The sequence below is a fragment of the Phyllopteryx taeniolatus genome, chromosome 8, assembly GCF_024500385.1.
Source record: "Phyllopteryx taeniolatus isolate TA_2022b chromosome 8, UOR_Ptae_1.2, whole genome shotgun sequence".
NCBI lineage: Eukaryota > Metazoa > Chordata > Actinopteri > Syngnathiformes > Syngnathidae > Phyllopteryx > Phyllopteryx taeniolatus.
Genome location: NC_084509.1, coordinates 702180 through 715334, shown reverse-complemented (window position 1 = coordinate 715334; position 13155 = coordinate 702180). Strand labels below are relative to the sequence as shown.

At 43.4% G+C, this 13155-nt stretch overlaps 1 protein-coding gene and 1 non-coding gene across 3 annotated transcripts; one reads left to right on the top strand and one right to left on the bottom strand.

Annotated features, from left to right (window-relative positions):
- Positions 1-13148, top strand: naalad2 (N-acetylated alpha-linked acidic dipeptidase 2). Of its 2 annotated transcripts, XM_061782183.1 has the most exons (20): positions 1-240; positions 1065-1173; positions 1249-1435; positions 1970-2071; positions 2172-2297; positions 5411-5491; positions 7083-7188; positions 7524-7617; positions 7699-7794; positions 8153-8238; positions 9193-9312; positions 9389-9471; positions 9881-9944; positions 10749-10816; positions 10895-10986; positions 11128-11218; positions 11423-11687; positions 11788-11869; positions 12033-12125; positions 12728-13148. In XM_061782183.1, exons 1-20 carry the CDS (start codon positions 159-161, stop codon positions 12915-12917), a joined length of 2217 nt encoding a protein of 738 aa, XP_061638167.1. In that variant the 5' UTR covers positions 1-158; the 3' UTR covers positions 12918-13148. The 2 variants fall into 2 exon arrangements, with proteins under 2 accessions (XP_061638167.1, XP_061638168.1); XM_061782184.1 differs by lacking the exons at positions 1-240; positions 1065-1173; positions 1249-1435; ... (1 more) ...; positions 2172-2297; positions 7083-7188 and having other exon boundaries at positions 5473-5491.
- Positions 459-530, bottom strand: trnad-guc (transfer RNA aspartic acid (anticodon GUC)). Its single transcript has one exon. It is a non-coding gene; the product is annotated as a tRNA-Asp (tRNA).
- Positions 13149-13155: the final 7 nt, after the last annotated feature.

The following is a 13155-nucleotide window of genomic DNA, read 5'->3' as shown; positions in this document are numbered from 1 at the left end:
TCGTTCGCGGTGTCCACGGCATTTTCTCTCAGTCTGAATCACGCGGCGAAAGGCTGCTTACATGGTTCGCCACCCTCCTCTTAGTCGGTCAAATGAATCCCAGGGTATGAGCCACTTGTCTGGATTGAAGTTTGTGCAGCGTGTCGGTCCAGCAAAACATGACAAAAAGTAGCAGATACGTTCGCTGCATCCGGTGGATTTCGGCAGTGGCAGCTTTGTTTTGTTTGGGTTTTATCGCAGGTGAGTCACGCGAACGCAGATTATTTAAAAAAAAATAATAATAATTTATTAAAAAATACATACTGTGCACAAGCTAGTTTAGGATGCATGGTTGGAGGTTTCTCCTCTCGTGTACATTTCACAATTGCTGGATGGGCGTGTGTACTCCATCCGAATTTAATCACTTGGTATGATTCAGGTGCCCGTACGGTTAGGAGGAGGGGTGGGGGGAAGGCAGTCTCCCCGTCGGGGAATCGAACCCCGGTCTCCCGCGTGACAGGCGTGGATACTTACCACTATACTAACGAGGAGGACGCAGTACACTTGGCCCATATAAAAATAAAACCGGTTTAGTCATGCTTTCAGTTTCCTATTAAAACTTAATTGAGTTTTTTTTTAAATAATCCATAGTTGCACTAGGCCGGAATCGAACAGAAGGCTCCTGCGCGGCGAGTCCTCTCGCGAGACACTGTATCGCGATGGTTTAGGATTTACTCATCGTGACAGGATAGGAAAAAGTTTGCTATGTTATGACCATTAGATTCACTTAATCGTATGTATATCTGAGCTGGAAGCCCAAATGATGTAAAAAAAAAAAAAAACAGAATCTATAATTTATGAAAGTTTAAGTTTTTGAATGGAATTATGGAAATAAATAAACTTTTCCATGATATTCAATTTTTTTGGAAAGGGTCTGTATATATAGAAAACAAGGCATTTTAAAAATATCGACACTGCTCAATTTGGCCTGCAAAATAACAGGAGGAACAAGTTATTTATTAAGTGCATATTATGTAGGTGTCGTATTTATCAACTGCCAAACACATATTGTGCCCACACTGTAGGTTGGGTTGCAAAGTCCACTCATCCAAACTATGCAAGCAGTGCCTCCGGGCAATATATGCGTGAGTTTCTGGATGAAATGCTACCTAGTAAGATCAGAGAGCATCTCAGGTAAGAAGCCATCTATCTATCAGTGATCAGACCAAGACAAATATGAGGAATGACTTTTTTTTACCCCCTTTTAAGGAAATTTACGCGTCTCCCCCACCTGTCCGGCACAGAGCAGAATCTGAGGTATGCGGAACAGGTTCAGAAAGAGTGGCAGGAATTTGGCTTGGACTCAGTAGAGATGGTGCCGTACGATGTCCTGCTGTCCTACCCCAACGTATCGCAACCCAATTACATTGCAATAGTTGATGCGCAAGGCCATGAGGTAATGTGCATTCATACACTGTGAATGTGACACCTGTGATGTTGAATAATGTGGACATTCCAGTAATATTTGGACAGTTACAGAAATTCTATGGTTTTGCATTTATATCTGCTATTGTAATGGCAAAATCATAAAAACTCTGGGTCTCTTCGGGAAGCCAGATGTACTCACCTTTATACCACCTTTCCTTAACCTTTGTGGGAAACGTCATCGGGTCAAGGAGAGATGAAGGTGCTGCCTTTTGGACATGGGAAAGGACACCATTCTTTCATATGAATTTAACATCACTTTTCCAATAATATCAACCTGTGTTAGAGACATTGGTAAATAACTAATTGCCCTGGGAACACCCCTTTTTCCATTGCCAAAATCAATAAAAGGGCAATGACCTCGCGCACACACACACAATACAAATCCAGTTCCCCTAGATCTAAGATGTATAGTTTCCAAATGTACTCCTTGTAGACTATTTATTTATTTTCAAATTTTTTTTAAGCAAGTAACATGTCACCTGATTTGATCTTTGTTACTAAGGTTTTCACCACATTATTGGCCGAGCCCACTCCTGAGGGTTATGAAGATGTTGCCAACATTGTGCCTCCTTACAGCGCCTACTCTGCCAAAGGACAACCCGAGGTGCACACACAAACGAGAAGAAAATTAACATTGCCATGCTGATACGACAAAAAGCAAGCACAGTCAGTTAGAAGTACCCCCACACTCCCATTGTGTCCAGGGGGACTTGGTGTACGTCAACTATGGCCGCACTGAAGACTTTTTCCAGTTGAAGAGCCAGATGGGAATCAATGTGACTGGCAAGATTGCCATTGTCAGATACGGGAAGATATTCCGAGGCAATAAGGTCGGAAATACACTCCACACTTAACACTTAAACAGGCTGGTGAATCTTGTCCTCTGCTTCATATAAAATGTTGTGCAAATCAGATTACAAATAGTTCATTTCTCACCTAAAAATATACAATTTGAGTGTTCCCCCACTGTTATGTAACAATTTGGCAAATTTACATAATAACACCCCGCCCCACACACACCAAGTTTCTCTGTCCATGACTCGGCCGACAAGCCGCGCTCGAACTACTACACTATCTTGTCAAAGTCAAAAAGTAGGGACAGCTCCATCGAGATTTCTTGGATGCACAGATGAGCGTTAGCTTCCGATAATCAGAATCAGAATCAGAATCAGAATCATCTTTATTTGCCAAGTATGTCCAAAACACACAAGGAATTTGTCTCCGGTAGTTGGAGCCGCTCTAGTACAACAGACAGTCAATTTACAGAACACTTTGGAGACATAAAGACATTGACAAAAAACAACAACAAACAACAATTGTGCAAAAAGATGTAGAGTCCTCAGTTCGAATGGCTAATATCGCAATAGTCCGGTGCAATGACCATTGTGCAAAGGGCACTGAGACTTCAAGGAGTGTATGCGGTTTAAAGTGACGAGTACTGCGATAATCTGGGACAATGGTTGTGCAAATGTTACAGATACTCCTCAATCAGTGTGCAAATGGAGCAGATGCTACTCTGGCATGAGTGGCCACTATATGCAAATAGTGCAGCACGGCGAGACAACTACAGTGAGTGCACGAGTAATACATAATACAGAAATGTGACAACGAACTCAAGTCAAAAAATTGCCAGCTTGTTGTAATGGAATTGTAAGTTAGCTGTTCAAGAAGTTGATTGCAAGAGGGAAGAAGCTGTTGGAATGTCTACTAGTTCTAGTTTGCATTGATCGGTAGCGCCTACCTGAGGGAAGGAGCTGGAAGAGCTGGTGACCAGGGTGGGGAGGGTCCGAGAGGATTTTGCACGCCCTTGTCTTAGTTCTGGCAGCGTGCAAGTCCTCAAGGGTGGGTAGGGGGGTACCGACAATCCTTTCAGCAGTTTTGATTGTCCGTTGCAGTCGGAGTTTGTCCTTTTTTGTAGCAGCACCAAACCAGACTGTGATGGAAGAACACAGGACTGATTCGATGACCGCTGTGTAGAACTGTCTCAGCAGCTCCGGTGGCAGGCCATGCTTTCTCAGAAGCCGCAGGAAGTACATCCTCTGCTGGGCCTTTTTGAGGACGGAGTTGATGTTGGTCGCCCACTTCAGGTCCTGGGAGATTGTAATTCCCAGGAACTTGAAGGTCTCGACGGTTGACACAAGGCAGCTGGACAGCGTGAGGGGCAGCTATGGCGAAGGATGCCTCCTGAAGTCCACGATCATCTCTACAGTCTTGAGCGTGTTCAGCTCCAGGTTGTGTCGGCCGCACCACAGCTCCAGCCGCTCCGCTTCCTGTCGATATGCAGACTCGTCACCGTCCTTGATGAGGCCGATGACAGTGGTGTCATCTGCAAACTTCAGGAGTTTGACAGTCGGGTTCGCTGAGGTGCAGTCGTTCGTGTAGAGAGAGAAGAGCAGCGGAGAGAGGACACAACCTTGGGGCGCCCCAGTGCTGATGCTGCGTGTGGATGAGGTGGCCTCCCCCAGCCTGACCTGCTGTGTCCTGCCCGTCAGAAAGCTGTAAATCCACTGGCAGATGGCAGGTGAGACGCTGAGCTGGAGAAGCTTGGATGAAAGGAGTTCAGGGATGATGGTGTTGAACGCTGAGCTGAAGTCCACGAACAGGATCCTCGCGTAGGTCCCTGCACTGTCGAGGTGTTCTAGGATGAAGTGCAGTCCCATGTTGACTGCATCATCCGCAGATCTGTTCGCTTGGTAGGCAAACTGCAGGGGGTCCAGCAGGGGACCTGTGACACTCTTGAGGTGGTCCAGCACAAGACGTTCAAAGGACTTCATGACCACAGATGTCAAAGCGACAGGCCTGTAGTCATTCAGACCCGAGATTGCAGGTTTCTTGGGGACTGGGATGATGGTGGAGCGTTTGAAGCAGGATGGAACTTCGCACATTTCCAGTGATCTGTTGAAGATCTGAGTGAAGACTGGCGCGAGCTGGTCCGCGCAGACTTTGAGGCAGGATGGAGACACGTGGTCCGGGCCTGCCGCTTTGTTAATCTTTTGTTGTTTGAAGATGCGTCTCACATCCTGTTCATGGATGGTTAACGCAGAGGTCAGAGGTGTGATTGTGGTCGTGGGTGCGGCCGGGTTGGTGTGTGGTGTGAAACTGTCCTTTTCAAATCTGCAGTAGAAGGTATTCAAGTCATTGGCTAGTGTGCTATTGTTCTCAGCTTGGGGGGATCGTCGCTTGTAATTAGTCAGCGACTGGAATGCATGCCAGACTGATTTAGATAAGCAGCACGTACGTGATTGTCGTCAAGGCGGAATTCTGGAGTTATTTTTTTTTTTGTGTGCGTGTTTTTGACAATGTCCTGTTTTGGTTTGCAACGTTTTGCTCAGGGCACGCAGCTGATTCCATTTGCTCACTTTTAAGATGCAGTCTGCCGTCCAGTCCTCGCTACAATGTCTTCTTTCACGCACGCCCTTTGTGTGTCAAGAGCTAAGCCACCGTGTCCAGCTCCGAGTTGATTTGCTACTTTGTGTTGTTGAGGAAATACAGTTTCATTTGTTCAGTGTCAAGGATCCATATACAGTTTCCTCATGTCACAAATTGTAGCGTATGCACTACGCAGTGTATATTTAAGAGGGGTAAAAAAAAATTTATTGTCCTTACGGACATTAGCTTTTCTTTTTCATTGAACTTTCAAGTTCCACCGCCTTGCTCGTCTTAGTAACGAAAGCCAGACTCGTTATTGGTTCTGCATTGCAGGGGGTCGGATTAGCGGTTGCTCATTATCATGAGAGAGAATCGCCCACTCAAAACAGTTCTGGGAGGCTTAAAAAAATGTGTGAGATGTTTTATAATTCTTGATGCTGGGGGGACTGTGACGACAGCGTGTTAAACACATTATTAAAACACCTGAAAACGGTTTAAAATTGGGGGGGGGGGACTTCTTAAATGCATGACTGTACTTATTCTTTGGATCTGCCGTCTCTGTTGCCTCCATCAGGTGAAGAATGCCATGTTGGCAGGCGCAAAGGGACTTATTTTGTTCTCTGATCCAGCTGATTACAGTGCCGATGGAGTCAAGGTAATTTGCACGAGTCCGAACAGTACAGTTTATGGGTGTCAAACTCATTTTAGTCACGGGCCACATCGTAGTTATGACTTCCCTCGGAGGGCCGCTACAACTGTGAACCCGTATGAAAGATTACCTCCTATACTGTAATTACATACAGTATACACAACACATTGATGAGTAGCCACTTTTGAAATCAGAAGCCTATAAAAAACATGTTTTTCAACGATTACATTTCTTTTCAAAGGGGGATTGGTAACAAAAAAAATGCTTGCAAATATCTCAATGGTGTTGGCGGTACGGTGGCCGACTGGTTAGAGCGTCAGCCTCACAGTTCTGAGGACCCGGGTTCAATCCCCGCCTGTGTGGAGTTTGCATGTTCTCCCTGTGCCTGCGTGGGTTTTCTCCGGGCGCTCCGGTTTCCTCCCGCATCCCAAAAACATGCATGAATTGGAGACTCTAAATTGCCCGTAGGCATGACTGTGAGTGCGAATGGTTGTTTGTTTCTATGTGCCCTGTGATTGGCTGGCAACCAGTTCAGGGTGTACCCCGCCTCCTGCCCGATGACAGCTGGGAGAGGCTCCAGCACGCCCGCGACCCTAGTGAGGAGAAGCGGCTCAGAAAATGGATGGATGGAGGGTGTTACACCAGAACACAATGAGCAATTTCGCTTTGCTTTCGCGGGCCACATAAAATGATGTGACGAGCCGGATTTGGCCCCCGGGCCACCAGTTTGACACCTGTCATCTAAATGGTTTACAAGCAACTTTAGTTTAAGGACTTGCAGGTTACTACTGAAGTGCCATGAAGGGGACATATCTATAATTGACTTTTTAATTGCTTTTGTATAAACAGCCCACCCATTAAGTGAGAAATTACACCACCAAATAAATCTTTTGTTAGCTGCCAATTCCCATAAATGTGTATGTGAGCGAACCGTTCTTTTCCTCAACTGTGATATAAAAATGTGACCAATTTAATCATATCGCCCCGACACCTGGTTTCTGGGCAAAAATCTGCCATTTTCAAGCGACGAAAGAGAAGCACCACCATGTCAAAGACAAAAGGTCAACTGGGCTGCGGTATTAACATGAAGTAGCTTTAGCTAATAGCGTTATCAGGCTTAGCTTCTGATAGACTTTAATGTTCGGCAAAAGTGTCGACATGATGTCGGGGTGCATTTATGTTTGTCCGCTGCATGCACCATATTCAGTGAGCTGTACACAAAGTGAAAAGTGAAATTTGGTTGTGCCTCCATTAGTAAAACATACACTTCGATTTTGTCTCCACGGGGTTTCGCTTTTCTCATCAGACTCTGGGCTCCCTGAGAACAAGTAGCCGCTCGCCTCATTGCAACGTCCTAGCCCCACCCTGTCATCATGGTAACAAAAAGCCGTACTCTGCATTGGCCCGGCAACAAGGGCGCGGGTTGAGCAGTCCCTTCAAAACAGAGTGGAAATGTGCTATAATTCTTGATCCTTGCGGTACTGTTGTTATAAGACCACTGGAATCTGTTTTAAATTGCGAACAAAATTTCATACGATGTCTCCTTCCAATGATATGCATGAACTTATTGGACGCCTACTGTCATTGGTATGTGCAGCCGTACCCTGAAGGCTGGAACCTTCCGGGTGGTGGAGCTCAGAGAGGAAATGTTATGAACCTGAATGGAGCAGGAGACTCTCTCACACCCGGCTACCCTGCTAAAGGTGTGTGCGATGATTAGGGATGGGGCAGTACAGAGTATGCGCTACACGGTATAATTTCATTTCAAAGTGAAGCTTACGGACGCAGTATAACGTGAAACGACTAACAAGAGCAGAGGATTTGAGAGATGAAAATTTGAAGACGCACCAGCTTCATTCAAATCTCCGGTGTGGATTAAGTAGTCCGCTAACTGACAAATACAGGGTTATGTTATACTGTAGAGTTATGTCGGGGGCCTGATAGCAAACACAAGAGCTTGATCAAAAATGACATTTGCACAGTACGCTATGTACATGTGATCGACTGGCACGGGGATCACTTTTCTTTTCTCTTGCAGAATACACCTACAGATCCCGTCCTGAGGATGGAGTGGGCCTTCCCAGCATCCCTGTGCATCCCATTGGCTTCCATGATGCATTTCACTTCCTCAAGTACATTGTTTTACTCATTTGCCTTCAAGTTAATAACGCGTATGAATTAACCGTCACCTGTTACGTTGACCTACTCGACAGGAACATGGGAGGCCAAATTCCTCCAAACCACTGGAAAGGAGCTTTAAATGTCTCTTACAGAATCGGTCCAGGTTTTACGGATGACTTCAAGAACCAGTAAGTGTTTCAGTGTGTATGGTTTGTGCCCACTTTCCCCCCAGGGACACCCCTGTAGTCTCACTCCACCATCCAACTATCAATGTGTTAGTCATTGGGTTTTCTTTTGTTGCTGTTTTTGGTTTGGCTTCTGGCTAATGAGCCAGTGGCAAGTACCCAAACGAAGCACAATGAAGGCTTTGTATCTCTTGTTTGAGAGAAACATACATTCCCACATGATCGTTTGAGCCATAGCAACAAACAAAATGTAAATTGAGTTGAGTTTTTTAGGGCAAAGCTATTGATCTAAAAGAAAATAAATACAAATCTAACATTTGCTGTTAAAATCATACTCTTCTTGTAAATGCGATTTTTCTAGGTTGGTGCGCATGAACATCCACACCAACAATCAGGTGACCAGGATCTACAATGTCATTGGAAGGATAAGAGGAGCTCTCGAGCCAGGTGCTCTTATATGACCATGTGATCCTGCACTGTGGATGATTTCTGAAGAACTTTACAATTATTTGCGCATTTAAAAAAAAATATATATATGTTCAGACAAGTGTTTGCTCCGATACACACGAAAACATACTTGCTGTAAATTTGAGTTTATGATAACACATCCGACCCCCACCCCCTCCTTGTTTATTTGGGATTATTATTGAATATCTGGGTACATCTGCAGATTCCCTGGTGTGGTGCAAGTAAAACAGAGACATTAAGATTTTGAAAAATGCATTTGCTTTTTTAAGCATCTATTTAGACTCATTGGATATTTGGTGGCCCTTAGAGGACAAGAAACCATATTTAGTAACTTAAGGTCACTTTCTCTCATTTAATTGGGGACCTCCAAACATAGATTCAGTCATAAGCACAGTATTCTGATTAAACTATGTTTATTGGATTTATTTCATACAGAACATAAAAAGATGCAAGTTCTTCAAAGTATGAGGGCAGCCGGAGCGGTCTGCATGACCCGAATGGGCAACTACGCACTGCATTCGCTTCACAAGGCATTTTCAAATTTAAAGTGTGCTTTATCTTTTACACGGATTACAATGACATTGTCTAGTCTCAGGAAAAATCAGTTTCCCTGATTTGAAGGCAGCCTTGCGCTGTCCAGTGAGCGGAGGGTGTGTCAGAAGTCTGGACGTGACAGAATGCGTACATGAAAAGTGCGAAGGTCCAGGTGCTTAAAAAGGAATTGCGTCCAAACCGGAGAATATGGCCCTTAGACTTGAGTTCTAATGGGCCCCACCTGCCTAACTATAAGGCAGCAGAACCATGTGATTACTACAAGCCAATCTATGAAGCAAAATAGTAATAATAATCCATCCGTCCTACGTATATCATTTGTTATTGATAAAGATAGCCTTAACATGCAATGACAGGAATATCTGTGACGTGTTGGATTAGACAGGTATGTGATTCTGGGAGGACACCGGGACGCCTGGGTTTTTGGAGGAATAGATCCCATGTCGGGAGCTGCTTTGGTCCATGAAACTGTCCGCAGTGCTGGCAGGCTTCTCAGTAAAGGTAAATACAGCTGCCTTTGACACGAGTAAAACTTAGTGCCAGCAATCAATCACCCTGGAAATGTGTGTCTGTGCAGGCTGGAGGCCGAGAAGAACTATAATATTTGCCAGCTGGGATGCAGAGGAATTCGGACTCCTGGGCTCTACAGAATGGGCAGAGGTAGAATTTATGAGTAGTATTTTTAACAAGTAGTACAGTTGAGCTCACCATTATATGGTGTGTTTCCACCTCTGGGTGTTTAGATGTATAAATAGTGTGTTATGGCAGCACAATTATGAGAAACATGACATGATACTGTGCTGCATACTGACATCAGTAAAAGTGTCGTTTGTTCCCATTGAAGTCCATTCTCTTTCGACCAATCGGCTGTGTGTCTAGCGCCACCCTTTAGGTACCCCAACACTGGAGGGTACTAAATATGATACAGTCTAAATGTTTTGTGTCTTTTGGCAATTGAAATGTATCTGGACTGAACTGTACTGTACTGCAGTTTGGTGGAAACTGGTAAGATACACCAACATGAGAGCACATGCACACGTGCAACTGTTCACGGCACATTCTTTAACAGGACAATGCCAAACTGCTTCAGGAGAGAGCAGTGGCCTACATCAATGCAGACTCCGGCATTGAGGGTGAGTACAAATATTCGAGACTAAATAGAAGAGAACGATTCTCCATTGTCCACCGAGGTGGAACAGTTTTTTTCCCCCCACTAACAAAGAAAAGAGCACTCAAATAAAGATACTAACATATATTAAAAACAAAGCAATAAAGCACATAATAACAACATTAAAAACAGAAGTAAAATGTGTTGAGGATAATAATATTAATAAAAGTATAATAAGATCTAGTCAAATAAGTAAGACATACAGTAAGTGTGGAGCTGCTCAGGTCATAAATGTGGATTGGTCACTTTGTTGAGTTCAGGATTGTGATGGCATTTGGAATAAATGATGTTGTTTTGGTTTTTTTTTAACTACCTTTAGGCAGAAGAGCTTTGTTGTGCCTCCCAGACTACAGAAGCTCAAACTGACAGGACAGAGAATGAGAGCCGCCTGCCACGATTTTCGGAGCTTTCCGCCTCGTCCTGTCAGTGTAAATGTGGGCCAGAAGTTTTTGGGGTTTTCCCAACAATTTTGTTTAGCCTTTGTTTGACCTCACACTTACAACTCAAGTGACCAAACCAAGCTCAGAAGTGAAATGTTAAAACACTTTCAATCTTCGGACTGACACCAAGACAGCTTCGTCTTCTAAGAAAACCGAGTCACTGTCGTGTGAGTATTTGTTTAAAAAAAAATAAATAAATAAAAAATCCATATTTTCAGTGAAGCTCAAGTGACAAGATATTTGAAAGAGTTGAGAAAAGAAAGATACATGTGTATGTACTTATATGACAGTTACTTCTTTAAAGATGGCTTGTATTTTTTCTTTTCAAGGTATGTACACACTCAGGGTTGACTGTACGCCATCTCTGCACACCCTCGTGTATGACCTCACTAAACAGGTAAACGTAAACACATAAAACGCAACCCGACGTGTTGTGTGGTTAAGGTCTTTCTCTGTCTTTGCATGTGTGCTGCAGATAGCCAGTCCAGAGAGAGAAGAGGAAGAACTTTCCCTGTATGAAAGTTGGCATAAGAAAGACAACTGGACAAATGACCGTGATGCACCCAGGCAGGTTACGAAAGCCTCACAATGCATCGACAAGGAAACATTACAGCTTGCTTATTAGGTTTAATCTATGACATCTTTGGCTTTTAAATCATAACACAAAATTATTGGATGTCATTTAATCCTATATGTGGTGTTACGTAGGATCAGCAAACTGGGTTCAGGAAGTGATTTTGAAGCCTATTTTGTCCGTCTGGGAATTGCAGCGGGCAGAGCAAGATACACCAAGAACAGGGTAATGTTGTCTTTACTATGCTGTAGTTTGTACATAAATTCTGGATGATTTGTGATATAAAACTATACATTTACATTGCACACTGAAGTGGAAAATGCTGCATATGTACACATAGATCAGCCCACTTGCACAGTCAAATGATATCTAACACAAGAGCTTGATCAAAAATGGCACTTTTACAAAGATAATGATGAATTTTTGTAGAAAAGCGAGCGATACAGCAGTTATCCCGTCTATCACACTGTGTATGAAACCTTCGAAGTTGTGGAGAAGTTTTACGACCCTTCCTTCACGAGGCTACGGGCTGTGGCTCAAGTAAGAGGCGGCCTCGTCTTCCTCCTGGCAGATTCCCAGATCGTCCCTCTCGATGCCAACCAGTACGCCATCTCCCTCGACAAGTACACGCGCAGCATCGCAGGGATGGCACAAACGCACCTGAAGGACATGCAGACGTACGAGGTGTCATTTGGTAAGTCACAGCCAATAAACATTGCTTGCAATCATATGTTTGCGATGAACTATTCATAATGTTCTTTCCTCTTTTGCACGTACTGTACATGCATGTGCAGACTCCATGTTTTCCGCAGTTGAGAACTTCACTGTTGCGGCAAGGGAGTTTCACGAGCGCCTACAAACTGTCAACAGAGCAGAGTAAGAAGACATTGTTTTAACTTTTCATAACACAAAATGTCAAAAATGTCAAAATGACTCCTGGACTCTACGTTAGGGAGGAAGTTAGGCCATTAAAGTATGTGGAGGGCTCACACAATTTGGATTTGCATTTAAGAGTACAGTACGCGTTTGTATGTATCAGTCCTCTGCAGGTACGTGCAATGAACGATCAGCTCATGTATCTGGAGAGGGCCTTTATAGATCCCCTGGGCTTACCTGGAAGACCATTCTACAGGTATTACACACAAACTGAACTAGCTGCCATTTAGTTATAGAAATTGTAATGTACAAAAGGCTGGATAATATCAATGTGGGAAATGTATTTATTTATTTATTTGCTCAACTGTTGAGGGATAAAGAGCGAGCATAGACGCAACGGGAATGATCATAAAATAAAATGAAAAATTTAAAAAAAAATAAACATTGTCAGATGATCTTTAATACAGATTAGGGGACACTTTCATTCATCTGAGAGAGAGTGTATTTGGTCTTGGTATAGTTGCTGCCGTTTTGGTTCAAATCGATACCTTTTTTGTACTGAGGAAAACAAGAAGCCGTCTATTTGGGTAAAGAACGACCCAACAATTGACAGCATTTATTTAAGTAGATGCTACTATTTGAGGAAATTCATTACTATGTTTAAAGCACAATACTGGTCAACTACCACATATTAATGTTACGCTGTCAAGTAAGTATACAATCGGCATATTAAAAAATGATTCTCTTGCAGTGAAATATTGACTTTGTATATTAATTCTCAGTAACTGTAACCATATAAAAACATACTGACTGTATATATTTGATGTCATATGGACAATATTCTCACCCATTTTCCAGACATGTGATATTTGCTCCAAGCAGCCACAATAAATACGCAGGGGAATGTTTCCCTGGCATCTACGACGCATTATTCGACATTGAGCGCTCGGTGGACCGAGAGAAGGCCTGGAATGAAGTCAAGCAACAAATCAGCATAGCGGCATTCACTGTCCACGCTGCTGCCATGTCACTTGCACCACCTGCATGATGCACCCATGTGTAGCATGGGATTAAATTTCTGTTAACTAACTGTTTTGTTCATTGATTGATGTGTTTCGACTGTTAAAAAGCTTTGCAGTGTAATTCACACTATTGTATTTTTTTTTTTTTAAACGGTGTAGCTTTCAGGTTAATATACTGTGGTTTAAGTCAATGTTTTTAATGGAAGAATTTGAAGGCTTGTGTAATGTTGCATTTAGTAAAACTATCCATCCATCCATTTCCTG